This window comes from Eubalaena glacialis, chromosome 6 (genome assembly GCF_028564815.1).
Source record: "Eubalaena glacialis isolate mEubGla1 chromosome 6, mEubGla1.1.hap2.+ XY, whole genome shotgun sequence".
Lineage (NCBI taxonomy): Eukaryota > Metazoa > Chordata > Mammalia > Artiodactyla > Balaenidae > Eubalaena > Eubalaena glacialis.
The window spans coordinates 73,097,155-73,124,720 of NC_083721.1; the positions used below are offsets into that span (position 1 = coordinate 73,097,155).

Genomic DNA, 27,566 nt, shown 5'->3' on the forward strand with positions numbered 1-27,566 from the left:
TTTTTAATTGGGGTATAGTTGTTTTACAATGTTGTGTTAGTTTCTACTGTACAGCCAAGTGAAGTAGAGTTCCCTGTGCTATACAGCAGGTTCTCATTAGTTATCTATTTTATACATATTAGTGTATATATATATGTCAATCCCAATCTCCCAATTCATCCCAGCCCCCCCCCTTTCCCCCTTGGTGGAAGTCCATACGTTTGTTCTCTACGTCTGTGTCTCTATTTCTGCCTATTGTTTTCTAATGTGACTTACGTAGTGATAACGTAGGTAAAAGATGTAGAAGCAGCCACAATCTTGAGTAAAAAGGAACTCTCACAGTCCAGTGATGATTGGGAAGTACTCTGATTTCAGGGTTTCTCTAACTGAAAAAATTCCCCCCAAATCATGACTTTTAGAAAAATTTATTCTTTCCAGTCTATTTTAGGGTAACACAAACGTTAGTGTAAGAGAGACCTATTTCTGTTCAATTCAGTAGGAGGAATTACCTCTATTAGTAGAAAAGCCAGAAGATCTGGCTTCAGATGAGAGTTACGCAAATACTTGGAAAGAAAAGCATAAGAAAATTACAATTATAACTAGATATTCTGTCCTTATTCATCATTAAAAATAATAGCAAATTATTATGCTTGCTTTTTCTATGAATATTTCATAAATTAATCCTCATGAGAGTTTATAACATGAAGAGGTTATTCAGCTCCCACAGGAAAATCATGAACGAGGTCAGGTGGTTTACAAACTCCATGAGATTGTACACTAAATTTGGTGAGTATGCATATATTTCAGATTATTAAAGGGCCATTTAACCAGAAGAACAGTTATCTCTGCCATAGAAAATCTAAAGCAAGAGAAAGCAATAATTCTTCCCAGAGACACAGAGTAAGTCAGTGTTAACATCAGATAAAGTAACCAGGGACTTCTGAATCCAAGGCTCTATCTGCCTAGATCATTCTCCTTAAGGGATCACATATCCAAAGAGGAGATTCCCCAAGAAAAATAAAACCTCACCTGTTAATGGGAGAAGAAATCATAGGCTGAGGAAGGAATAAAAGATCATTCTTATCAGTCAGGCCATTATACTGGTTTTCAAAGGGAATTTGCAAAGCAGGGTAAGTCAGAAAGAATCATCTCATTCAGCAGACACAAATCACCCCAGAGGCAGTGCTGCAGTCCCCAAGTCTAAATGTCTTCCCTTCTGTGGTGAGTTACCTTTAAGCATTATATTCTGTTCTAGGAACAAATTCTTGAGTAGTTCCTTTTAGTTATGTTGAATGTAAGCCAAGTAAACATCTAATGTTCTAGAAAAAGCCATTTTTTAGCTAAACAAAGGCTATCCCTCACCATTCCCAACTCATTCCCATTCAAGAATCTTTCTGAACTCTCTTCCCCTATCACAAAATGTATGTGTGTGTAGAGGGTGGGGTGACTATTAGGCTATCAGATAAATACAGTGTCTGGTAAGTTGAAATTGCCTCAAGCTTCTATTAGACATATTTTTTAAAACACTGGGTGACACAGTAAGTAGCACCTTCTACAAAGGGCTGTAAAAGAGGAGGAAGTAGTGAAACTCACTTTAATTCATTTCATCTGCATCACTAACAGCCCTCATGAAAGGGAATTGGTAGGAAATAAAACCAGAGCTAAAACATCATTTGAATTATCCACAGCATGGTATCATTCCCAGTATGCCAGTCTTGGCCTCCAGTGCACAAATCATTGAACTGGATAGCTAAAAACAGTAAAACTTCTCCGCTGTGGCATTCTAGTCACCACTGATTCCTGCACCCAATTCCATTCTCAACTAGTTTCTTTTTACTAGCAATTCTCTGTACTTGCAGAATCACTAAATACCAAGATTCAAAAGGACCCTGAAGGTTATATCTCCCTACTCCCACTTTATTTCTTGGCAGAATCTTTTCTGTCTCTATCTTCAGTTCCCTTTCTAAGCTTTGTTCCTACCCTCCTCAAAGCTTCTCCATTCCTCAATGTCTATTCCTAGCAGTTTTTCCTATCACAAACCCCTATATCCTCACTGCCTTTATAAATATCACTGTCCCTATTTCAATATATACCTGTTAGTTCTCCTAACTGAGAACCTGAGTTTCAGTCCCCAGTCATAACTGGTCACTTCGATTCTATTTGGGAAGCCTTCTCCAGTTAAGTCAATCTGATAGAGCCTGTGCCCAAGCCCCGGATCCAGTCTTCATAATTGCATCTTTGTACTTCCAAACAGTCCCCTAATCGTAGAATCATCGCATTTTAGACCAGAAAGAAAACTCAGAAATAATCTGGTCCAATGTTTTTCCAACTTTTTTTTACTACATTTTAAGACACATGAAATCCATTTTACATCATAATCTCACACACACATAACTGAAAGACGTTTCATGAAATAATACTCTTACTCTGCGAACACACTGAAAATTTCTAGTCTATTCCTTTTTTTTTTTTTAATTTCAGGTTCCATCCACTAAACAGACTTCACAACCCAATCATAGGATGGAAGCCACAGTTTAGGAAACATTAATCTAGCCCAAACTTCCCATTCACCGAGGAAGAAACTGTAGCTCAGTGGTGAGGTGAGCTTCCCAGCCACAAGAAGGTTGTCCATAAAATTAAACTCGGGTCTGCCTGATAAGTCCCAAACCAGTGTTTCCCACTAAGACCTTCTCCACCCAGTCACCACACCCCGTACCCAAACACCATGCTACTGTACCCTGTCCAGTCACTGATCCCACACTCTTCTCCAGCTCAGCCCCTCAAAGTTACTGCTCGTTGGTCGGAATCCCCCTGCAGCCGCCGCTTCATGTTCCCTTAGGTCAGAGTCCCCTCACAGTTACTATCCATCGATCGGTCTCCTCCGAGTCGTTGGTCCTTGGTCACAGTTCCCTGCTGTCACTGCTTCATACTTCCTCGGTCATAGTTCCCTCGCAGCCTCTGCCTCGTGTTCTCCGAGGTCAGAGTCCCTCAGCTTTCACTGCTGCTGGGTCGCAGACCCCTCGCGAGCAGCTGCGTCTCAGTCACAGTCCCCTCGTTGTCAGTGCCCCTGGGTCACAGTAGCCTTGCAGCCCCAGCCTCACACTCCCCTCGCTGTCACTGACCCACTCTGCTTTCAGTCAGTCTCCCCGCGGTCCCAGCGCCACAGTTTCTCCTCTCAAATAGAGCCGCAAGGATAGGCACACACCGAGTCCTCACCTGCAGCTCACGCTCCCCCAGTCCCTGTCCCGTCGAATTTCTCCTGGGCGCCGCGTCACGGACAAGGGAAGTTGAGGGGGTTGCGGGGAGACGCCCGGGAAAGGCAGCTGACGGAACCGTGGGCCGGAAGTCCCGCCTACTGCCCGCCCACTTGTCACTCCGACCACGACTTCTCCCTGAAAACCACGACCCCTGACTCAGTAGTTCCGCCTCCATAGAGGCCCCGGGGACGGAGTGACTGAACCGAAATCCTCAGAGACAGAAGACAAAATGGTAAAGGGTCAGTCTCCATGCGGAACTAGAGTATGCGGTGAAGATACGTATGTATCTTGTAATGAGACACGCTGTGACTTGTCACTCGTGCTCACTGGCAGTCCTTCAAGAAGCGTTAACGCGGTGGCTCCCCTTCTGCCCAGCTCCGGGCTCGGTCCCTTCCAGGCTGACCTGTCAGTCTTGGTCCTTCCTACTCTACCCCAGCACCTGGCGTGGTGCCAGGCACTCGTACCAGCACATTCACAATGCAGATGGCCGCGACGCCTTCCACCGTTGACATCCCCTACCTCCACCCCATGGTCTGCGGCTGCTTCACACAGCGCCACCTTTTCCCTACTTGGTGATGTAAAGAGAATTCCAACCAAGTCCTGTGAAAAGCCCTCTTTCTTCCTGTTATTTCTAACCCAGGTTGGCTCAACAAAAGGTGATCCCTAGGCAAAAACTGGGGGCTAGCTGAACAGGAACGGATTCAAGGGAGGCCACTGGTAGGAAATCGCATGGCAGGGTGTCTGGTGAAGAGAAACTTTTTCCTTTGCTAGAATGAACCTTTGGAGGGGTCCCTTTTGATTCTATAGATGTAAGGCAAGTAAATACCCAATGTTAGGGAAGAAGTATGTAAAAGAACTTTTTAATGTATTTACTTCTTATTTTTGTCTACATGCTTGACTTGAAAGTGGCTGAGAAGAAACAGGGTGGGTAAAGTTAAGCATCTGCTAAGGAGCCTCCAGGCGAAAAAAAGGATTGTAACCATTCCCTTTCGAGTTTCAAATAGTTATTTGAACAGGGCAGATAGATTAAGGTGCTGCAGATAAGGACAGCTAGCTGGAGAAGACACCAGGGACTCTAAGGGGAACATTACTACAAAGATAGTACTACAAAGAATTGGGATAGTAACCAACATAATCTCCGAGAGTCTTAAGGGAGAGCTAATTTCATATACAGCCTGGAAACTCTCAGACCCTGACACTGGGCAAACCCTGGAGAAAATAAATACATGTTTAAACTAACAAGCTGTGGAAAGTGTAGAGTGGCAAGAGCTGAGCAAAAACACTGGGTGAAAGATAAAAGCAGTCATTCAAAATGTAGGAAAAGCAGTGGGGCTAATGGCAGACTCCGGGAGGGTTCACGCCAAGGAGTACTTCCCAGAACTTCTCCCAGTGTCCTTGTCCCCACGGTGAGCCACAGCCACCTCCTGCCTCTGCAGGAGACCCTCCAGCACTAGCAGGTTTCCAAAACTTGACTCCGTGGCTTAGAAAGATCCAGTGCCTCTGCGTGGTCAGTGAACGGATGCCAGTTTGCATTTCCAGGAATGATATTCACGTCCAGAGCAAAAAAAAGGAGACTGTTTGGAACTTTGCACGTCAGCACTATATGGAGTGTAAGTGGTGAGAGAGGACATCCTTCCCTTTTTCTTGATCTTAAAGGAAATGCTTCCAATAATTCACCATGAAGAATGATATACAGAGTTATTCAGATCTGCTTCTTGAAACGAGTTTGATTCTAAACATGAGCTAAGTGCTTGACCCAGACATCCAGGGCTCAGCAGGATCAACGTAGTCTCTGAGCCTCTTGCTCTGATTCCAACAGTATGATCACATCGCCCTCCATACAGGGCCTTTCACGTTGTAGTTGATGGAGCAGCTGGTGTCCTACCTGAACTCCATGTGCATGTGTATGCACTGTACCTGCAAGAGCCTGTCCTACCCAGAACCTGGTAACCCTCACCAGCTTGATGGTCTACAGACAACTCTGTCCATGATGGTGTCTTGGCAATGATTAGGTTGAAACCATCTGAGAGGATCTTAGGACACTGCATATTGACCTAAGGAGCATCTTGACATGTGGAGAGTAAACTCCAACCTTTTCTGACAAAACTGTCTTTAAGAAACTGGAGTTTTCCAATTTCCTTAAGCTCTTTTCCTATAATTGCTATAAGGTGATATTAATATTTCCTATATGGGAATTCACTGTAGTTATGTTTGATTAATAATATATTATTTGATATTCCTCATTTCCAAAAAAAAAAAATGTAGGCTAAAAAACTTTATGCACAAATAAACTGATCTCAGTGTTATTTATAATAGCGAAAAATTAGAAATAATCAGTCCCTCAATAAGGACATGGCAAAAATAACCAATGGTGTATAACCTAATGGAATAAGTACAACTATTAAAGTATGCTAGTGAAAACTGCAATCAAATAAAATGGCAAAAAAATTGCACATGACATTATGAGAAGTGAAAAATCAGGTTACAAAATTATATACATGATTTTTTTAACCCTGCAAAAAAAAAACCACCACTGGTTATGTTTGAACAATTGAATTATGAATTTTCCCTACTTTTTTCTCTACCTTCCAAATGTAATAACATGTTATAAAGAAATCAAAACATTAAAATATAAGGCCTAAAACTCAACAGACTCAGTTGCCAAACTGCCAACTTTATTTTGTCAAGATATTTAACAATATAAAAAACTTCATATTTCTTCATGGTCATATCTTTTTCCAGCTTTCAAAGATTCAATAGTAGAAACAGCCAAATGCCGCTACAACACAGAATAAACTGTCCTAAAAAAACAAACAAAACAGAAAACAAACACACAAATCCAGAATGTTAGTACTAATGAAGGACTAAGGGCAGCACAGACGTGAAATTAACATCTCAGATCTTTGCCAATTTTCAATCATGACGACTCTCTCCCTTCTTTAAGAAACAGGTTTTCCATAGTATAACTATAAATTTGCTTGCCTCGGGGTAGCTACAAAATTGCTTGCTAAAAGGGTAGGATGAGTAAAGAATTAGATTTCTTGAATGAAGAAATAAAATGCAAACTAATGTACTTTATGTAATGTTTATTCATAAAACAAGTATTCCTGTTTTTCCTGATTTATCAAAGAAATAATATAATTAAAATGCTTTGAGTTTCTTGGAGTAAATGCATTACCCAACCCAAGGTTATTATAGTTTCACAGATAACGAAAATACAGCACCTTGTCATAAATTCTGGATAAGGACAAATGATATCTGGTTGTTTGTTCTTAATTGATAAAATTCATTTGTCCATCTTTTAACTCAGAATCTCAAAATGTGCTCCAGATCCTAGTTAAATTTGTTAAAACACTTTTTAGATACTTATTACAGGAGTTCCACCTGCCTCAGCAACTCCTAACTCACCAACCTCACCTCCAGCCTGGCAATGATGGGAGAAAATATGAGTTCAAGTACCCGATTATTAACCAAAAGCAAATTCTGTGGTTAGCCCAGTTCCCTGGCTCCTTGGATGGGATTACTGTGAGCTGTGTTCTCAAACAGTGCTATCTGTGGTGAGGGACCTATTTTTTTGTTTGTTTTAACTGCCAATCCCTTATGAACTGATACTTTCATAAAATACAATAGAAATTAATAACTAAGAAAATGAAATGAAAAAAGAAACATACAAATATAACCGAAACTTCTTATTAGATTCAATGAACATAAAATTACTTTGTCAAATTCCATGAGCGTTTCTAAACCCTTACACATAATTTATGTACTTATCTTGTTGAGGACCTATAACAAACAGTTCATAGACTGGCACTGGTCTGTGGACCCCACTTTGACTGGCACTGTTCTTACAATGCCACCCAGAGTTCTCCATCAGGACTGAGCCCTGGTTATCCACAGCAATTATCAGCTCAACAGTATATGCTTTTCTCTCCCCTCTCTCATTTCCTCATCTTCTATTGGTCCTTCCTGGGATCTTCTCCCAAATAAAGTACTTTAAGTTCTAAAAAATGAAGCCTAAATAAACACTCAACAAACTGAACTAAAGATACAGTAGACTAAGTCAGCAACCTAGACCAGGCTTTCAAAAATTATTTTTAAACAGCGCCCCAACTAATCCTGTATTCTAAAACCTGATCCTGATAATCTTTAAAGCAGCCACAACTACTGAAGCCCGCACGCCTAGAGCCCATGCTCCACAACAAGAGAAGCCACCGCAATGAGAGGCCCACGCACCGCAACGAAGAGTAGCCCCCTCTCACCGCAACTAGAGAAAGCCCGCGCACAGCAACGAAGACCCAATGCAGCCAAAAATACAATAAATAAATAAAAATATAAATAAATTTATTTAAAAATATATATATATATAAGGCCACTACAGAAGCTGGCACATAATAGGAGCTCAGAATTATTTGTTGAATGAATGAACTGTATTATATAAGGACTCAGAGAAATATGCAGTTTTAACTCCAAAAAGCAGGAAAAACCACCACCTGAGCTTTATTTACCCTTCCCCTAGAAAGCTGATAAATGAAGATTTACATAGTACTTCCCACTGTTCAGCCTTTGATCCCTAGGGCAGTTGAGCATAAAATAAAACTTTGGTAGGACCATAGAATTTTAGAGCTAAAAGGTACCTTAAGATCATCTACACAAGCAGCTTCCATACCTGGCAGTAAGTATAATCATGTGGAGAACTTTTTTAAAAATTCAGATTCACTGATCCAACCCCTGGCTTGTTTGATCAGAATCTACTGAGCAAAGCCTCGGCATCTGTATTTTAAACAAGTTCCTCAAATTATTCTTAGGCAGCCACAGCCAGTCTTTAGGAAAATCTAGTACGGCTTCCTAGTGTTACTGATACAACCACAGAAAAGTTCAATGACTTACCTAAAGTCATTTAATTAGAAAGTTACAGAGCTAGAAATGGAACCTCTGTCCTAATTCACCCAATCTAGTTCTTTTCTACTCTACTGTACTTTAATTCTGACTCTACTAATTCACAACCTGGGAGCATTTGGATAGAAGATGGGAATATTTCTGGAAGCAAGTATAAAATAACAACATATGATTAAAATACATGACATTCATGTCAATAACATACCAATGTTTAAATGAAACCTCTTTTTAAAAATTCCTCTTTACTTTTGTTTAGTTTTGAGAAATAGCTTTAAGATAAAGTAATTAATTTTATTACTGAAAGAAAAATCACCTTTGCTCATGGAATCCCTGCCACCCAAATTTCTTTGCAGCTTAGCAAACTGCTATATGTCTATTAGCACCAAATAAATAATATGCGATTTCCACATTCAAACTTGTGAAGAGTTACATCATAAAGTATCCTTGCCTATAAGCAGCACTCTAGGTTTCTGCTTTAATAACACAAATGAACAGTAAAATCATCTTATCCAGAAGTCTCAGACAAATGTCTAAAACTAAAGTGTCCTCAGGGACTTCCCTGGCGGTCCACTGCAGGAGACACGGGTTCAATCCCTGGTTGGGGAACTAAGATCCCACATGCCGTGTGGCACGGCCAAAATAAATAAATAAATAAAGTGTCCTCACATCTTAACAAATAGTAAGTGATTTGATTTGGAATGCCCACGTGACCTTAAGAAAGGAAAAAAAGGGTTCCAAATAGGCTTACATTCATGAAAACATCATGAGTACAGTTGTCAGCGTCAGCATCCCAGAAACAGCGAGCAGCCATGCTAAAAAGTCAAAGAATAGAGCATTATCAACAATATAACAAGGATCTGAACTATATATATCTGCCACAAGCAAAAGTTTTCCTTGATACATTCTTATATATCAGTGCTTCCAAACCTTTTCACAGAATGAGATGACATACAGAAGATCATATTTGTACAGCAGAGTATACTGGGTAAACTAGAAGGGACTGGAGTCATAGATAAGGCTGCTTGCAGCTGGAGGTGACCAGCCCAGGGGTCTAGCAGCCTCAGACTCTGATGGCTGCCTGATGGCCTGATGGCTGAAGTCACTGGTAGTCTGGGTGGGAAGCTCTGTTATAGATTATTTCAGGTAAGATATCTATGTGTGACTTTTAGAGGAAATAATACCTAAGACGTATGGCTAAAATGGGCTCAATTCCTACACAATATGAGAAGGTAGGTCTGGAAAGGACCCAACAAATTATTTAGTCCAACCTGATCATTTCATAGTCACAGAAAAGAAAGGGGCAAACTCTGAACTAGAATTCAATCTTCTAACTAATTCTAAATCCAGTATTACCTCTAGAGGATGCTATACTACCTCTAAATTCTAAAATTAGCCATTCTCCTCTCCCCAGTTCTTGGATAAGAAAAAATGTCAGTAAAAATAAAAGCCTATTTAAAAGTGGAAACAACTTAAATACCCAGAAGTACTGGATTGGTAAACAAAATTAAGGTATTTCTTAGCAATGAAATTCTATGCAGCCATTAAAGGTATTTTTTACAAAAAAAAAAAACTTTAAGAACATGAAAAGATGTTCACAATATAATGTTAAGTTTAAAAAGTAATTTAAAAAAATTTTTTATTAAATGTATGTATATGATTCATCATTAACATTTATTGAGCACTTACTTTGTGCCCCACTGGTCTAAGAGCTTTACATGTATTAATCCTATGAGATAGGCATTATTATTATATCCATTTAATAAACATGGAAACTGAGAGTCAGAGAAATTAAATAAACTTGTCCAAGGTCATTTATATAGTAAGTGACAAAGCTTGGCTTTGAATCTAGGCAGTTCAGCCTCAAGTCTGTAGAGAAAGGTATATATACACCATGCTATATTGGTTTAATTTTAAAAGACTTTTTTTTTTTCTTAGTTTTACATAGAAGAGCTCCCCCCAGCCTAATATTTCACACATTCTTAAATCAAAAAAGTTCCACCTATTTCCAAACTGTAACAGTATGAAATAAAATTAATCTATTTAACTGATCAATCAACAAGTATTTATTTAGCAAGTACCATTTGTCCAGAAAGAGTAAAATCCGGTTTGTCCTCAAACAATTCTCAGCTTAAATAGGTGAAAAACAATTAATACACACCAAAAGAATAAGATAATGTATTGTTGGTGCTGATTTATAGTGTATTAAGATTAAAAGGGATTATAATGTCTATCTAGATCAAGCCTTCAAGTCCAAGTTGCACAATAGTTGAATTAAATCTGTAGAAGTGCTCAAGAATTTTAGAGAATTTAGAGAGGAGAAAAAGCCAAAGAAGATTTCATGAAGGAAGTAGTGCTTAAGCTGAGCAGAACCAAGTGAAAGCATGAATATAAAAATGTATTTAATAAGTATTTGTTGAGTATTATATACGAGCAAAGTGCTAGGTGCAAATGATACAAAGATGCATAAAACACAGTCCTTGCTTTCAAATTGTGGTCTCTTTACACAATTTCCCAATAAAAGGAACCAGAGCTCCTTGGAGAAACGGCCAATTCTAGGGCCACGGCTGTAAATGTACAAGATAAACCTGGGACACTTGGGTCATATCAAAACCTTGGGCTAGGGACTTCCCTGGTGGCGCAGTGGTTAAGAATCCGCCTGCCAGTGCAGCGGAGACGGGTTCGAGCCCTGGTCCGGGAAGATCCCACGTGCCGCGGAGCAACTAAGCCCGTGCGCCACAACTACTGAGCCTGCGCTCTAGAGCCCACGAGCCACAACTACTGAAGCCCGCGCGCCTAGAGCCCGTGCTCCGCAACAAGAGAAGCCACTGCAATGCGAAGCCCGCGCACCGCAACAAAGAGTAGCCCTCTCTCGCCGCAACCAGAGAAAGCAACGAAGACCCAACGCAGCCAAAAATAATAAATAAACTAAATAAATTTATATATTAAAAAAAAAAAGCTGAAGCAAAATAGCAAAATGTTAAGATTTAATAAAGTTGGGTGGTGGTTCTATGGTGTTTATTATAAAAAACAAAAACAAAAAACCCTGGGCTATATCAAAAAGAATTTTATAGGGACTCCCCTGGTGGTGCAGTGGTTAAGACTCTGCACTCCCAATGCAGGGGGCCTGGGTTCGATCCCTGGTCAGGGAACTAGATCCCACATGCATGCTGCAACTAAGAGTTCGCACGCCACAACTAAGGAGGCCACCTGCCACGACTGAGACCCAGTGAACCAAATAAATAAACAAATATTTTTTTAAAAGAATGTTATATTTAAATATATACATACACACATTTATGTATATATATTTTTTACACATATGTGTACATATATTTATATTGATAAAGTTATGTCAAAAGACTTTAGGGCTTCCCTGGTGGCGCAGTGGTTGAGAATGTGCCTGCCAATGCAGGAAACACGGGTTCGAGCCGTGGTCTGGGAAGATCCCACATGCCGCGGAGCGGCTGGGCCCATGAGCCACAATTACTGAGCCTGCGCGTCTGGAGCCTGTGCTCTGCAGCAAGAGAGGTCGCGATAGTGAGAGGCCCGCGCACCGCGATGAAGAGTGACCCCTGCTTGCCACAACTAGAGAAAGCCCTCGCACAGAAACGAAGACCCAACACAGCCATAAATTTAAAAATATAAATAAATAAATAAATAAAGAGTGGATCTGTGTATTTGTATAACTGAGTCACTTTGCTGTACACCTGAAACTAACACAACATTGTAAATCAACTATAATCCAATAAAAATTTTTTAAAAAAAAGACTTTAGAAGAAATATGATGGAACACTTTGTAGCAGGCCAATGCTCCCACCAAGTCAATTAGAAAAACCGAATAAAATGAATCAGAGAGCTGCTGAAGCAAATAGGACTAGGGGAGCCAAAATTCCAGAGAAAGGTGAACCACATGAGGTAAGCTGATATTCTGCAGCAAAGTTCTCCCTGGGGCATTTGCCAGCTCTGGGCACAGAGCTAGAGGCTGAGAGCCTGGGCTCTGCCCAGGTAGAGGACCAATTACTGAGGGAAAAAGAAACCAGCAGGACTGCTGGCAGTCTTGCAGGGCCGGGGGGGATAAAATTGGAGGCTTGAGGGACCAAGATCCGTGTGAAAAAGGAGAGAGTAGAACTGAGCCGGTCACATAGTAGGTTTCCTCTCAAGATGTGTGCTGAATTCTGAAACTGCATAAGCAGGAACCTAAAAAGCTATGTGTGGTAGGCAAAACAATGGCCCCCCACCAAATATGTCTATGTCCTAAACCCCAGAACCTGTGAATATGTTATATTACATGGCAAAAATGGTTTTACAGATGTGTAACTAAGGATCTTGAGATGGGGAGATTATCCAGGTGGGCTCAATGTAATCACAAGGGTCCTTACAAAAGAAAGAGGGAGGCAGGAGGGTCAGAATCAAGAGATATTTGAAGATGCAATGCTATTGGCTTTGAAGATGGAGGAAGGGTTTATGAGCTGAGGAATGAAGGTGGCCTCTAGAAGATGGAACAGGCAAAGGAATGGACTCTCCCCCAGAGCCTCCAGAAGGAATACAGTCCTTGATTTTAGCTCAACAAAACCCATTCTGAATTTATGATCTCTAGAACTGTAAAATAATATATTTTTGCTTTTTAAGGAAACTAATTCATTAAAGAAAAAGCCTCTGAAATGAAGAATAGTTTAATGCTGAGGAGACAAGGACTAAAAGTCAGTACCTACTGAGGCTGGGGTTCCAATGAACACTCCAGGTTCTTGGTTGAAAGATCTGGAGGGCTACGTTCAAGACAGAAGGGTGAGCTAAAGATAGAGAGAGACTTATCAAATCAGCAACCCAACCTCAACTCAGCTCAGTATCTGACTGGATTATGGTAAGTAGCCCATATTCTACCTGAATTACAAAGGAAAGGATTAAACTTCTCTGGAGGAAAGTAATATTATCTGGAAGTTTTACAGTTGTTTTTTTTTTAACACAATGTCCAGGACTCAAACTAGGCATGCCAAGAGACAGAGCCATATGAAAGATTAACAAGACAAAAAAATAATCAAAGGAAACAGACTCACATGTGATCCAGATACTAGGGTAAGCACTATTATGACCAAATGCAAAAAAGGAGGAGAGAGGGAGGATGGAGAACATAGATAAAAAATAAAGAATTTCACTATACAATTAGAATCTACAAAAAAAAATTTTTATGAAAAAAGAATTAAATGAGAATTCTAGACCTGAAAAATATAATAACAAATTAGGAATTCAGTTGGTGGGTTTAATAGCAGATTAGACACAATGGAAAAGAGGATTAGTGAACGGAAGGATAGGTCAACAGAAAAATATCCAAACTGAAGCACAGAGAGAAAAAACAAAAATTAAGAAAAGAGCATAATAAATTACAGTAAAAAGATCTAAATACTTGTTATTGGAGTCCATAAAGGATAGCAGAGAGCAAATGAAGCACAGGTAATATTTTAAAAGATAATAGCCATATACATAGCACCCAGATCTTAGTTTCTAATGCCATTCTCCCATACAATGAACCTAGGCTCCTTAGAGAAATGGCTGATTCTAGGGCTGGGGCAGGGAATGGATAAGGTGGGGCATCTTATAGTGCCAGTAAATAAGGTTGTGCTCAAAAAACCCACAATAGTAGGGTATGTGAAAGGGACCCAGGAGTCAGCTGAAAGAGCTCTCAATGGCCAAAGCTGGAACAATTTGAGTAACAAAATAAATAAAGTAGTACTGTTATAATCCAAATTATAAAAATCCATAGTCCATACTGAAATAAATAAATGACTGAATAAATAAATAAATGAGAGAGAACAGACAAATCTCTTATGCTGAAAAATTCCAAGTAATTTATGTAGACACTCTGCCCTCAAGGAGGTGGAGCATAACTCCTTGCTCCTTAAGTGTGGGCTGCACATAGTGATTTCTTTGTAAAGAGTACAGTATGGAAAGGGGAAGAAAGAGTAACTTTATAGTGAAAAACCTGACAAATACTACTCAGGCAGGGATCAAGGTTAACATCAACAGTAATATGTAATGTTGACAGTATGTACCCTGAAATGATATAATGAGAACAGCACTTTACCTCTGTGATCTTCCTCCCCAAAACCTATAATCCCAAACTAATCATGAGCAGACAAATCCCATTTGAGGCATATTCTACAGAATACCTAACCAGTACTTCTCAAAACTGTCAAGGTCATAAAAACCAAGGAATGTCTGAGAAACTGTCATAGCCAAGAGAAGACTAAAGAGACATGTAATGTGGTATCCTAGATAGGATCCTAGAACAGAAAAGGGACATTAGGTGAAAACTAAAGAAATCCAAATAAAGTATGAACTTTAGTTAATGATAATGCATCAATATTGGTTCATTAATTGTGACAAATGTACCATACTAATAGAAGATGTTAATAATAGAAGAAACTGGATGTGAAGTACTTAAGAACTCTCTGTACTATCTCTGCAACTTTTCTGTAAATCTAAATTATTCTAAAAGATTTATTTAAAAAAAAGAAACAAAGATAATGGTTAAGACTTTTCCCAATCTGATACAAAACAGATTCAAGAGCCCACAAATTCAAAAGGCCCTGAGAACCCCAAGTAGAATAAATACAAAGAAAACCATATATCATTATAGTAAAAAGGCAATGAGAAAAACATTTTAAAGTGGCTAGGAAAAAAGACACATCACCTCCAAAGGAACAATAATAAGGCTTAGAGCTGATTTCTCAACAGAACCAACTGAAATCAGAAGACAATGTAATCACATCTTTAAAGTACTGAAAATGGAAAGGCATATATGCTTTCCTTCTATCTCTTTCCCTTAAGGAATGTAAATAAATGTAGTATTGAGCCATCTTCAACCATGCAGATGAGGACACAGCAGAGCAAGACAGGAGGGCCTATATCCTTGACAGCAGTGCAGCACCTCACCAGGCTTGGACTCCTATCTGGTGTGTTTTGAGAAAAGAAATAAAGTGTCTATGTTTTTTCAAAAAAAAAAAACAAGGAATGAAGGAAGGGAAGGAAGGAAAGGGAAGGGAGGGGAGGGGAGGGGAAGAAGAAGCTACCAATGGCCAAAGATGGGACAATTTGAGCTTCAGTGAAGACACTAACTGCAATTGATTTAAACACATCACATATATTTAAAACCATGGGTTCATGGATAGAAAAAAAACTCATTGGTAACCTTGGGAGGATGCTAGGGAACCAATTCATTACTCTGAAAATAGGTAAATTTATCCCTCCTTTCCTATACAAACTGTATCTCATTGTAATGAAACAAATGAAAGAAAAAAAAGTCATTCTTAATAGAAGAATTCCAGCTAATAAATAAAGAACAATGATAGAAGATCACTATCTTGTAACCTGTGATGAATAATGGATCTAGGACAGATGCTAAAATCATTAATGGTAAAGCTGATAGGGAACTTTATAATAGATGGATCTATCCAACAACATCTGAACTCCATGATCAATCTTAACAATAAAAATAGGAACAGCCAGACATTTTTGTGCCTCCTGATAAGATGCAATAGAATGTATACTAAACACCTATGTACTATTCTTGCCCAAAACTCAAACCTATCACTGATTAAGACTAGATCTAACTACTTATTTACTAGAAATACAGGAGCTAGAAGATGTACTAAACAATACCATGGGGATACAATCCTCAAATACCAGAATGTAGGAAACTCTACAAGACAAACAACCCAATTTCCTCAACAAATAAATGGCAAGGTTAAAAAAAAAGGGGAGGAGGGAGGAGAAGCAAAATGACAGACTAAAAGAAATTTAAGAGACATATCAACCAAATGCAATGCGTGGACTTTGTCTGTATCCTGACTTGAACAAACCGTAAAAAAAATACACATATACACATACACACGCACAAAAACACACATATACATACATGCACATGTATATATGAGACAACTGGGAATAATTAAAAGCTAACTGAATGTTTTATAATATTAAGGATTTTCAATGTTTACATGTGATATTTTATTATGTTGAAAAGGGCCCTTATATTTTAGAGATATATACTGTTGTATTTACAGATGGAATGATATGATGACTAGAACTTGCTTCAAGATAATCGGGTGGGGTCAGGGAGAGTAGATGGAGGTATAAATGAAACAACATGGGTGTGTGTTAATAACCTTAAAGATAAGTAATAGACATATGGGAGTTCCTTAGTCCCTGTACTTTTTCATATGCCTGAAATTTTAGATGATGAAAGTTTTAAAAGGAAGTGGGGAAGGCCTTATATGCCATGCTTTAGAGTTTAACCTGATCACATTTAACAAAGTCAGTCAGGACAAGTTTGAGGAGTTTATACTATACAGGGTTTGAAATAAACTGTATAGAGTTTAAGAAAAGGAGGTGAGGGTGTACTTCTGGGAGACTGGTCTGCTGTGTGAATTGCACAGGAGAGAGATCAGAGTCTGGAAGTGCTGATAAGGGGCTGCTAAACAACCCTGGCATCTAGGTTATAGTGCGTGCAATGAGAGAGAGTAATGGCTACATAAGATAAAAGAGAGTTCCACGCTTTTAAGCCCGAGTCACTGGAATCTTGGTAATAAGGCAGGAGACAGAGAAATGAAAATGAGAGGCTTATTTGAGGAGAGGAAGGGAAAAGAAATATGCAACTCTATTTGAACACGTTGACTCTGAGATGACAGAATAGTAAGTATTTCTTAGTTTCTCTGTGGTGAAGAACTCTCCTGAAGCCTTTTGACCGATTGGTAGAGGGCACCACGGTGAAGAGTACTGTGCGAGGAGTCAGAAGCCTGGTCTCTATTAGTGAGCCTGACGTCAGCCAGATCTAGAATTTTGGGCAAATCATGCTGAACCTCATAAGTGTCATCATAAAATAAGGGGACTGGACACCAGAAAGAATCTGCATTCTCCTCCCAAGCAAACATTCTATAGTGAAAATTCTCAGTGATAGTATCTACAAGGTATTTTTTTTAATTCATCCAGCAAATATTTTCATACTTTCTTATAAAATACTGGACTAGGCACTGTTTACAAAGGGAAACAGGAGATTAACACTTGGGCACAGGAAAAGACAGGAAATACAGATTTTGAACTTGCCAATAAAGGAATGATGGTTTGAGGTAATGAGAATGAATGAGCTCTTGAAAAAGCACACAGAAGAGCAGAAGAATAAGAACTGAGCCTTGAAGAAAGCTCACAGCTGGGGATGTAGGGGAGAAAGAAGAACCAGTTTAGGAGAGAATAATCAGTTAGAAAAACAGAAGAGAAACAAGTTACGTAAGTGACATCGGGGCCAAAAAAACCAGAGTGAATTTTAAAAAACAGAAGCCCAGGCCAATAACAATAGCTATGAAAATTGTCACTCAGACAACTTTAAAGATATTAATTTAGGAGAATGGTAGGACCAAAAACCAGGCAACAAGGAATATGGGAGGAAACATATATACATAATCCTACACTCTCTTTGGGAGCATATATACATAAACCCTGAAAGACATACTAGCCTACAGATACTATGAAAAGTGAGTTACCCCATGGAGCTCACCCAGACTGTCAACCTCGCTGCTCAGTACCAGGATCTCTTCAGATCACAGCTGCATTTTATTATACCGTCCATTCCTCTCACTCTTGCAAAGACACTATCTTACTGGATTGTCGAGAAGATGAACACCCAATAAGAAATATATAAAAATAAAAACAAGAAGGAAAAACCAACTACTCACAATACACCTTCCCCTCTTTGTTCTCCGATCACTACTTGCACCACCATTTTATATCGGTCAAATCCCATTTCTGGAAAGAAAAAATAAGAAAGTTATCTATAAGCAAATATATGGTAAAATTACTTAATGAAGGCAAATTTGCCTAGAAATGAACATAAGCATTCAGTCTACAAGCACTTACTGAGTATGATTATAAGCTTGGGAGTCAGACTTGAGGACAAATTCTAACCATAAGCTTAGTAAGTGTGTAACTTTAGACAAGTTATTTAACTTTTTAGTTTAAGTCTCCCTCAACTGTTAAATGGGAATATCACTACCTTCCTCCTGGGGGTGTTGTGAGGTTAGATGAGACAAGCTGCCTCCTGTCTCTACCCATTTCTCTTCCATAGTAGTCTCTCAGTAGGTCTTAGCTTCCTTCCTTTCTCCCCTACTCTGAGTCAGGTAATGAGCTAGGCCCTCAAGATACAGAGATAAATAAGATGCTCTTCTTGCCTTAAAGAACTCATAGTAGTTGGGAAGGCAAACATGGAAAATAAAATGAAAATGCAATATAGTAATAATTCAAAGAGAGGCATGTATAAGGTACATTAGGAGCACAGAGCTGGATGGCTCCTCCCTTTGACTGGCAATGGGGAAGGGATGACCAGAAAAGACTTCTTGGAGGGTGCGATAAGTGAGCTGAGTCCTGAAAGACGAGTGAGAATTTACCAGATGGACAATGTTTCTCCATTCTATGGAGGGGGATAGCATATGCAAAGACATGGAGCACGGGCTCTTTAGAAAACCGCAAGCTGTTCAGTAAGATAGAAAATAAACCGTAAGATTCTGGAGAATACTGGCATGGCTTAGGACAACGCAGCTGCTTTCCCCAAAACTATACTGCTAAAACAGCAAAATCCTGAAAATCCTCCCCAACACCAAATCTGGAGGACAGAAAACTGAATGGGCATCTTTATCTTCCCTCCTTTCTGACCAAGGAATAGGGGAAACAGTGAAGAAAAAAAAAGTGAAACAGGCAAAGTTGAGACAGAGCCAACCCCTTTTTTTAAAAAAATAATCTTTCTCTTAATTTAGTCTTATTTCGTTTTTTTATATATATAAATTTATTTATTTTATTTATTTATTTTTGGCTGTGTTGGGTCTTCGTTGCTGTGCACGGCATTTCTCTAGTTGTGGTGAGTGGGGGCTACTCTTTGTTGTGGTGCACGGGCTTCTCATTGTGGTGGCTTCTCTTGTTGCGGAGCACGGGCTCTAGGCGCATGGGCTTCAGTAGTTGTGGCACGCGGGCTCAGTAGTTGTGGCTCGCGGGCTCCAGAGCACAGGCTCAGCAGTTGTGGTGCACAGGCTTAGTTGCTCTGCGGCATGCGGGAACTTCCCAGACCAGGGCTCGAACCCGTGTCCCCTGCATTGGCAGGCAGATTCCTAACCACTGTACCACCAGGGAAGTCCCAGAGCCAACTATTTTTGATGAAAGTAAAAGCTCCAGGATTATATAGTAAATTAGGCAAACAATCTGAACACTTACAGGAACCCTTCCATTGTGGGACATGAACCCTAATTCAGTATACTTACTAAAATCTCAGGAGGAGACAGAGCTCAGGTTATTTTTAAAAAACAGTGCACACAGCTCAGCTGAGCTTCCTCCTTTCTCTACCCATTCCTCTTCCTCCTTTTCTCATACCCATGCTTTAGAAATGTGGCTAGAATATTAAATGTCCATCACTTAAAACACAGTTCTGAGGGAAAAATAAAATAGTCTTAGACACCATAAAACTCCTAGAAGAGAGCATAGGCAAAACATTCTCCGACAAAAATCATACCAAAGTTTTCTTAGGTCAGTCTCCCAAGGCAATAGAAATAAAAACAAAAATAAACAAATGGGAGCTAATCAAACTTACAAGCTTTTGCATAGCAAAGGAAACCATAAAAAAACGAAAAGAAACATACGGAATGGGAGAAAATATTTGCAAATGATGTGACAGACTAGGGCTTAATCTCCAAAATATACAAACAGCTCATACACCTCAACAACAAAAAAACAAATAACCCAATTGAAAAATGGGCAGAAGACCTTAATACAGACAGACATACAGATGGCCAGTAAGCACACGAAAAGATGCTCAACATCACTAATTATTAGAGAAATGCAAGTCAAAGCTACAATGGGGTACCACCTCACACCCGTCAGAATGGCCATCATTAAAAAGTCTACAAATAACAAAAGTTGGAGAGGGTGTGGAGAAAGGGGAACCCTCCTACACTGTTGGTGGGAATGTAAGTTGGTGCAGCCACTATGGAAAACAGTATGGAGGTTCCTCAGAAAACTAAAAATAGAATTACCATATGATCCAGCAACCCCACTCCTGGGAATATATCTGGACAAAACTATAATTCAAAAAGATACATGCACCCCATGTTCATAGCAGCACTGTTCACAATAGCCAAAACATGGAAACAACCTAAATTTCCATCAACAGATGAATGTATAAAGAAGATGTTGTACATATATGCAATGGAATACTACTCAGCCATAAAAAAGAACGAAATAATGCCATTTACAGCAACATGGATGCAACTAGAAATTATCATACTAAGTGAAGTAAGGCAGAAAGAGAAAGGGAAATACCATATAATATCACTTATACGTGGAATCTAAAATATGGCACAAATGAACCTATCTACAAAACAGAAAGAGACTCATAGACATAGAGAACAGACTTGTGGTTGCCAAGGGGGAGGGAGGGAAGGAGAGGGATGGACTGGGAATTTGGGGCTGGTAGATGCAAAGTATTATATATAGAATGGGTAAACAACAAGGTCCTACTGTATAGCACAGGGAACTATATTCAATATCCTGTGATAAACCATAATTGAAAAAAGTATTTTAAAAAAGTATGTCTCTATGTGTATAACTGAGTCACTTTGCTGTACAGCAGAGATTGCCACAACATTGTAAATCAATTACACTTCAATTAAAAAAATTTTAATAAAATAAAATAGTCTTAGATACAGTGGGAGGAGAGTAAAAAAAAAAAAGTCACCCACACCACATCAGAACAAAATTAAAAGAAGCTGAATGGCAATATGCAAAGGTACAACAGCAAAAACAAACCGAAGAATAACAAGAAAAGAAATGTACTGCTTAAAAGACCAAAAAACTCAACCTAGGAGATAATATAAATCAAGGAACAAAGAGAAATTCCTCACAACTGATTCATAATATAGAAAAACATAAGCTCACAAATTCAGTAAAATAAGAACTCAATCAGATTACAAAACAACAGAAAGATGAAAGGGGAGATTATAGACCTAGGAAACAAACTGAATACTCACATGGTATCAGTGCAGAACTAATCAATTAAAAATGGCAAGAGAGGGGCTTCCCTGGTAGCACAGTGGTTAAGAATCCGCCTGCCAAAGCAGGGGACATGGGTTCGAGACCTGGTCCCGGAAGTTCCCACATGCCACAGAGCAACTAAGCCCGTGCGCCACAATTACTGAGCCTGTGCTCTAGACCTCGCGAGCCACAACTACTGAAGCCCGCACGCCTAGAGCCCATGCTCCGCAACAAGAGAAGCCACCGCAATGAGGCCCACAAACCACAACAAAGAGTAGCCCCCTCTCGCTGCAACTAGAGAAAAACCCACGCACAGCAACGAAGACCCAATGCAGCCAAAAAATAAATAAATAAAATTTTTTTTTTAAAAATTGCAAGAGACAAGACAGACACAAATGAAAACAAATACTGACAAGGTGATCACAAGTATACGTCAAAGAAAAAGGAAGCGATTACAGCAAAGATAATAGACGTGGAAGACAGAGATGATTCAACACATCAATATTTGGTGTCCTAAAGAAGATAATCTAACAAATGGAACCGGAAATGTACTCAGAGATACAAGAAAATTTCCTTGATATGGAAAAAATAAAATCCACAGATTAACAGACATAAAATGCTCAATACCAAGCCATACCCTAGAAAAACTACTGAGCATCAAGGTTAGGGACAGGATTCTTTCTGCAGAGAACGTCAGACTGGCCTCAGATTTCTCCACAGTAACATTCAATGCAAGAAGACAGTGAAGCAACATCCATAAAATTCTCAAAAAATAATTAACTCAAAATATTATATTCATCCAAAATATATTCTCGTTTAAAGGCATTCTCAAACATGAAAGAATCCAGGGAATACAGCATTTCTGAGCCCTTCCTGAAAAAACTTACAATAAAATCTCATCAGGTAAGAATTGAACCAGAAAAAAGAACTCAGCAATGGAAATAGCATGGTGAAAGGACTAAATAGTGGGCAATCATTCCATTTAAATATAGAATGAATGCTATAACACTATGGGAAATAGTCTATAGTATACCATTGTTTTTAAAGTATTTATCTGTATATATACATAGAAAAGAGGACTGGTATGATGGTCAGGTAATATTAATGATTCTTCATGGGTGGGGGCATTTGGAGTGATTTTTCTAATTTCAATTATTTTTCTACACTTTATTTTTTTATAACAAGCATGTATTTTTTTACAATAATTTAATAGTGAATTTCATTAAAAATCTGAAAACAAAAATGCTAATATACTAACAGTTAATTTGGATGATGGAAATAGAATTGTTATTTTCTTCTTAGTATTTTTCTATATTTTTTATTTCTAAAAATTAAAACATATTAATAAAAATAAGAAAATACATCAAAGTATTAAATAGTAACTACCATGGGTAACAGACTTTTATATCATTAAAAAAAACACTTTATGTGTATTGTCCAGGTTTATTACAATGAAAATGTATTATGATTACAAAGACATTTCTTCCCTCCAAAAAAAATCTTTAAAAAAGAGTAAATAGGGAGTTCCCTGGTGGCCTAGTGGTTAGGATTCCGGGCTTTCACTGACGTGGCCCAGGTTCAATCCCTGGTTGGGGAACTGAGATCCCGCAAGCCGCGTGGTGCAGCCAAAAAAATAAAATTAAATTTTAAAAAATTTTTAAAGGGTAGATAGAAAGGACTTTTCAGATTGTATAACACTATTAACAAAAGAGACTGAGAGAGGTAGAAAGACAAAGAACAGGGAGGAAAAGCACAAGATCTGCTCTGCAGATGTAGAGTGAAGCAGGAGTGGAGTGCTGAATAGGGCAAGTAGTTAAGGATTTGGCAGGAGAGATGCACTGAGGTCAGACTGTGAGGGTACTGATGGGAGGCTGAGGACTTGATATCTTGGTAGAAAAAACAACCAAAAATTATGGGGGAAAGGAGCCCCTGTATTTTCTGGCCTTTCTGCATACTGGGAATTCTTGGATAGTAGTTCGGTACAACTAGGTATTTCACACCTTTGCTCTTTCCCACCATCTACAAAAACCTACATGAGTAAAAGTTACCAAATAATTGAGATGACTAGACAGTGAAGAAAAATTTGTGTTTAATAGAATCCACAGTTATGTCCCTTATTTAAAAATAAAGGAGATAAATGAGTAAAATTGGATGTTTGAAAGGAACAAGTCGTTTCCAATTACCACCACTATTACCTTTTAATTTATCTTTAATATTTTCTGATAAACGTTTTGTGAGCTGAGGCATTTCTTCTGGAGAGTATTCAGCATTTGCCAGTTCCTCCTTGAGCACAGCATGGATACAGTCTTTAACCACAGAGGGTCTGAACCTAAATGAAACAGTTTGAAACATCCAGTTGGTAATTCCAAAACCCTAATTTACCTTCACAGCTTAACTTCCCCCAGTTTTTTGTCATTACAACCATTTAATCCTTCTTTTTCATATTTTTTATTATAAAAGTAATAACAAATTAAGAAAACAAGTCATATTGCAAACCTATATCTCCAGCCTCTCCCTTGAACTTCAGACCACATATTCCCACCCATATTCCATCCAGATGTCTAGCAGGCAACTTAAATTTAATACATCCAACACTGAGCTTCTAATCATCTCCTCTCCCCAAAACAAGGTCCTCATCTCAGTCAATGGTAACTCCATTCTTCTAGCTGCTCAAGCCAAAAACCCTGGTGTCAGTTTGGTTGCCTTTCTCTCTCACAGCCCTCATCCCATTCATGAGCAAATCTTATCAGTTCTACCTTCAAAATAATCTAAAATTCAATCACACTCACCACCCCACTACCACCACCTTGCTCCAAACTACCATTACTTTTTTCCTGGATTACAATGGCCTCCTAACAAGTCTCTCTGTGTCTGCCTTTGCCCCTAAATCCTGTTCTCAACATAGCAACTAGACTGGTGCTATTAAATACGTGTCAGCTCATGACACTCCTCCGTTCAAAATACCCCAAATATTTCCCACCTCACTCAGAGTAAAAGCAACATTCTGTTACTTGCAAGGTCCCATATGATCTACCCTACCAAACTCTCTGACTTTGTTTTCTCCTACTTTGCCCCTAGTTCTCTCCATCAGGCCACACTGGCCTTCCCTATGTTCTTTGACCACACCAGGCATGGAAACCTCAGTGCTTCTGCAGTTGCTGTTAACCTCTGCCTGAAGTTCAATTCCTCTCCTTATATGCATAGCTCTTTCCTTTCTTTCAAGTCTTTATTCAAAAGTCACTTTCCCTAGCCACCCTCTCTAAAACTTCAAACCACCCTCCTACCACTTTATATCTCCCTTCCCGGAACTTATTACTATCTGATACACTATATGGTTCACTCAGGCATTTATCTTGTTTGTTGTCCTTCTACCCAGCTAGAGCACAAGCTCCAAAGAGCAGAGATTTTTATCTGTTTTGTTCACTGTTATATCCCCATTCCTAGAACACTATCCAGCACATAGTAGACAATATTTTTTGAAGAAATTAATTACTGAATAAACTAAGACAGAGAAAAAAAGTCTCCCCTCATTTCACCACCCTAAAAATACTATTAGCATTTTAGTTGTATTTATTACATATTACAACACTAGGTTCCTTTATCTGGGCTATATATATTTTTTTTTTTTTTTAATATTTATTTATTTATTTATTTTGGCTGTGCGGGGTCTTAGTTGTGGCACATGGGATCTTCGTTGCTGCGTACGGGATCTTTAGTTGTGGCATGCGGGATCTAGTTCCCTGACCAGGGATGGAACCCGGGCGCCCTGAATTTGGAGCGCAGAGTCTTAACCGCTGGATCACCAGGGAAGCCCCTGGGCTTCTATCAGCTGATTTGTCTATCATGTGCCAAGTTACCAGAACGTTTTAAGTTTTGAGCTTATAATGTGGTTTAATATTTGGTAGTAGTAGCGGCCTCTTATTTCTTTTTAACAGTATTCTCTTTAGTCTCTTGCTTGCTTATTCTCACAGGCGAACTTTAGAATCATGGACAAATTTCTAGGATTTGATCTGTTCAAAATGTGGTCTTCCTATTAACAAACATACTATAGCTGGCTCTTCCCTTAAGCCTTTTCCACTCTCAGTAAAATGCTAAAAGTTTTCTTCAAACGAGTCACAAATAATCTCATAGAGCTATTCCTACATAACATATATTTGTTGTTAACCTTGTTCTGTTTTACAACAGAAACACATGTGAATGGCATTCTATGTATTTAGAATCTTTTACCAAGATAACTGAACATATTTTTTTAATGTCCCTTCTACCCACCAGAAAACTGCTACATGAAATTTTTTATCACATTATAACTAAAGTTCCTGGGTTCTAGTATTTGCCAAGCATTTGATTCAGGAATCTAGTTTCAAAAAACAGAGGAAGGGCTTGGGAAAGTCATTTTTTTAATTATTTTTTTAAATCTTGTGAAAATGAAGTTAGTGATGGATCCTACAGCCCTAACTCACTGTCCTCTGCAGGAGACGTTGTGCCTTAATTCTGGGAAGGTATTAGGGTGGCAGGCCGAAAGCCTCCAGATGCTACTTGGGTAAGACCTTACGCATACAGGTCTCGCGCCCTGCAGAAGAGTAAGCGCTTTCTGGCACACGTATGCACACAGTAACCCTCGAAACAGGGCTGAATGGCATTCGATGCAAGCCGCTTGTTTTCTGCCATGCAACTATCTCAATTCCTCTATGCCCACATTCTGGATCTCCTAGAGTCAACCATCCCTACTGTGCTTGTCTAAGGGACTACCTCCCGGCGCGTTAACCCTGCAACCGCAGGTCTGGTCCTCTGCTGCCCCCTGCAGCTGGAAGCCAAAGGAGAACAGCGTCCCACCCTCTCCCGCCCAGCCCCTCCTTCCCCGGTCCTGTCCCTTCCTCCGTCGCCGGTTCCCCCGCAAAACCCGCGCCTCCCCCTCCTAGCCCCGCCCCTCCCCCCAGCCCCGCCCCTCCCCCTCCTAGCCCCGCCCCCTCCCTCCCGTTCCGCCCCGCCCCACCCCGCCCGTCACCCGCGGGTTCCTTCCGGACGCCCCGGCTATCAGGCAAGCTCTGCCTGCGGGAAGCAGCAGCCTCGCAGGTCGGCCACGCCACAACGCGTCTGCTACCCGCCTTTGCTGGAAAATGGGCCGCAGAATATAGGTATTCTCGGACTCCCCAGCGTTCTTCTCAGTCTCAGGCAACCCTTCGACCGCAGAGAAGGACGTGCGCATCGAGAAGGATGCGGCGACCGACATGGCCTAAGCTTCTTGGCGCCGTATTTCTCCCGAAGAAGGCTTAGTTCGCGGCGCCACGGAGCTGGGAAACGGTCGCCAGGGCGACAGCGCCGCCTTTGACCCTACGTGCGGCGGCTGCGCGCTCTGCGCTGTGCGACCCGCCCTTCTTGTGCTTGCACCGCCCTACCCGCGCCTGCGCGCCGGATGCTGGACCAGAACCGGCGGAGCTGCAGTGACCATAACTTCGGCAAAGACTGGTTTGTTTCTGTCCCGTTTACAAAGCACTTCAACACGCGTCAGCCCTTATTAACCGCGCTGCAATCTTAGAAAGTGACAGAGAACCTGAAGCCCATAGAGGCCCAAGGATACACAGCTACTAAGCAGCCGGTGAAACTGAGCTGGACCCTGGGGTGAGGGGTGGGGGGGCGGTCCAGTGACAGATCCTGTGTTCTTGGCTTCTTGCTTGTGAAAAAACCTTTAGTCTCCTAGGCCTTTCTGAGTTCTAAAGAAAAGACCTTAGCAGTTAATGTTTAGAAAAATGGAAAAGCAGTCAAGCAAGAAAAGTAATAATAAACAATAGGTCAGCCATAAAAAGAGTTACAGGATTCCTATCTTCTCCTTGAGGGATATAGGTAACCTTCTGATGCACATTCTTTTTTTTGATGGTTGTACAACATTATGATTGTATTTATACCCTTGAACTGTACACTTAAAAGTGGTTAAGATGAAAATTTTTGTCACGTGTATTTTACCACAAATAAAATTGAGGGAAAAAGTACCTAAGGTGATTGATAACCTTTGACTCCTGCTAAGAAAACATTGCCCTCATCCACTGCTGATGCACATTCTTAAATTGTTTTCACAGAAACCAGGACCCCACAGCAGATGGAAACTGCTGACTGCAAATGCTAGACCATAGACTGGCTGGAGCCAGAGATTCGATGATTGAGATTCCTGAAACTTCACCCAGTTACCTCACCACTAACCAATCAGAAGAATGTCCAGGAGCTGATCACACACCCTGGGACCCTCACCCCTAATGTTGCACTGAAAGCCATTGGGGAATATGAGTCTTTTGAACACTAGCTGCCCATCCTCCTTGTTTGTCACCCTGCAATAAACGCTGTACTTTCCTTCACCACAACCCAGCATCAGTAGATTAG

General features: G+C 39.9%; 2 protein-coding genes across 2 annotated transcripts in view; both read right to left on the reverse strand.

The window, feature by feature from the left end:
* PCYT1A (phosphate cytidylyltransferase 1A, choline) overlaps positions 1-3,295 on the reverse strand; it is a 43,422-nt gene extending 40,127 nt beyond the window's left edge. Inside the window, exon 1 of the mRNA XM_061194310.1 lies at positions 3,196-3,295. The gene's annotated coding sequence lies outside the window, so the exon portion shown is untranslated. The remainder of the gene's footprint in view (positions 1-3,195) is intronic.
* A 2,595-nt stretch (positions 3,296-5,890) lies between these two features.
* DYNLT2B (dynein light chain Tctex-type 2B) lies at positions 5,891-26,543 on the reverse strand. The gene is made up of 5 exons (XM_061193211.1): positions 26,300-26,543; positions 23,390-23,523; positions 17,858-17,927; positions 8,881-8,944; positions 5,891-6,037 (listed from the first exon to the last, which is right to left on the reverse strand). The coding sequence occupies exons 1-5, from the start codon at positions 26,422-26,424 to the stop codon at positions 5,990-5,992; spliced, it is 441 nt and encodes a 146-aa protein (XP_061049194.1). The 5' UTR covers positions 26,425-26,543; the 3' UTR covers positions 5,891-5,989.
* Between the last annotated feature and the right edge of the window lie 1,023 nt (positions 26,544-27,566).

Excerpts from the sequence above, each read along its gene's own strand:
- DYNLT2B (XM_061193211.1), bottom strand. The coding sequence starts at position 26,424 with ATGTCGGTCGCCGCATCCTTCTCGATGCGCACGTCCTTCTCTGCGGTC. Across the intron at positions 17,928-23,389 it reads TATTAAAGATAAATTAAAAG|AAATGGGATTTGACCGATAT; the intron begins GTAATAGTGGTG and ends TTTTCTTTCCAG. Across the intron at positions 6,038-8,880 it reads CTCATGATGTTTTCATGAAT|GACAGTTTATTCTGTGTTGT; the intron begins GTAAGCCTATTT and ends TTGTTTTTTTAG.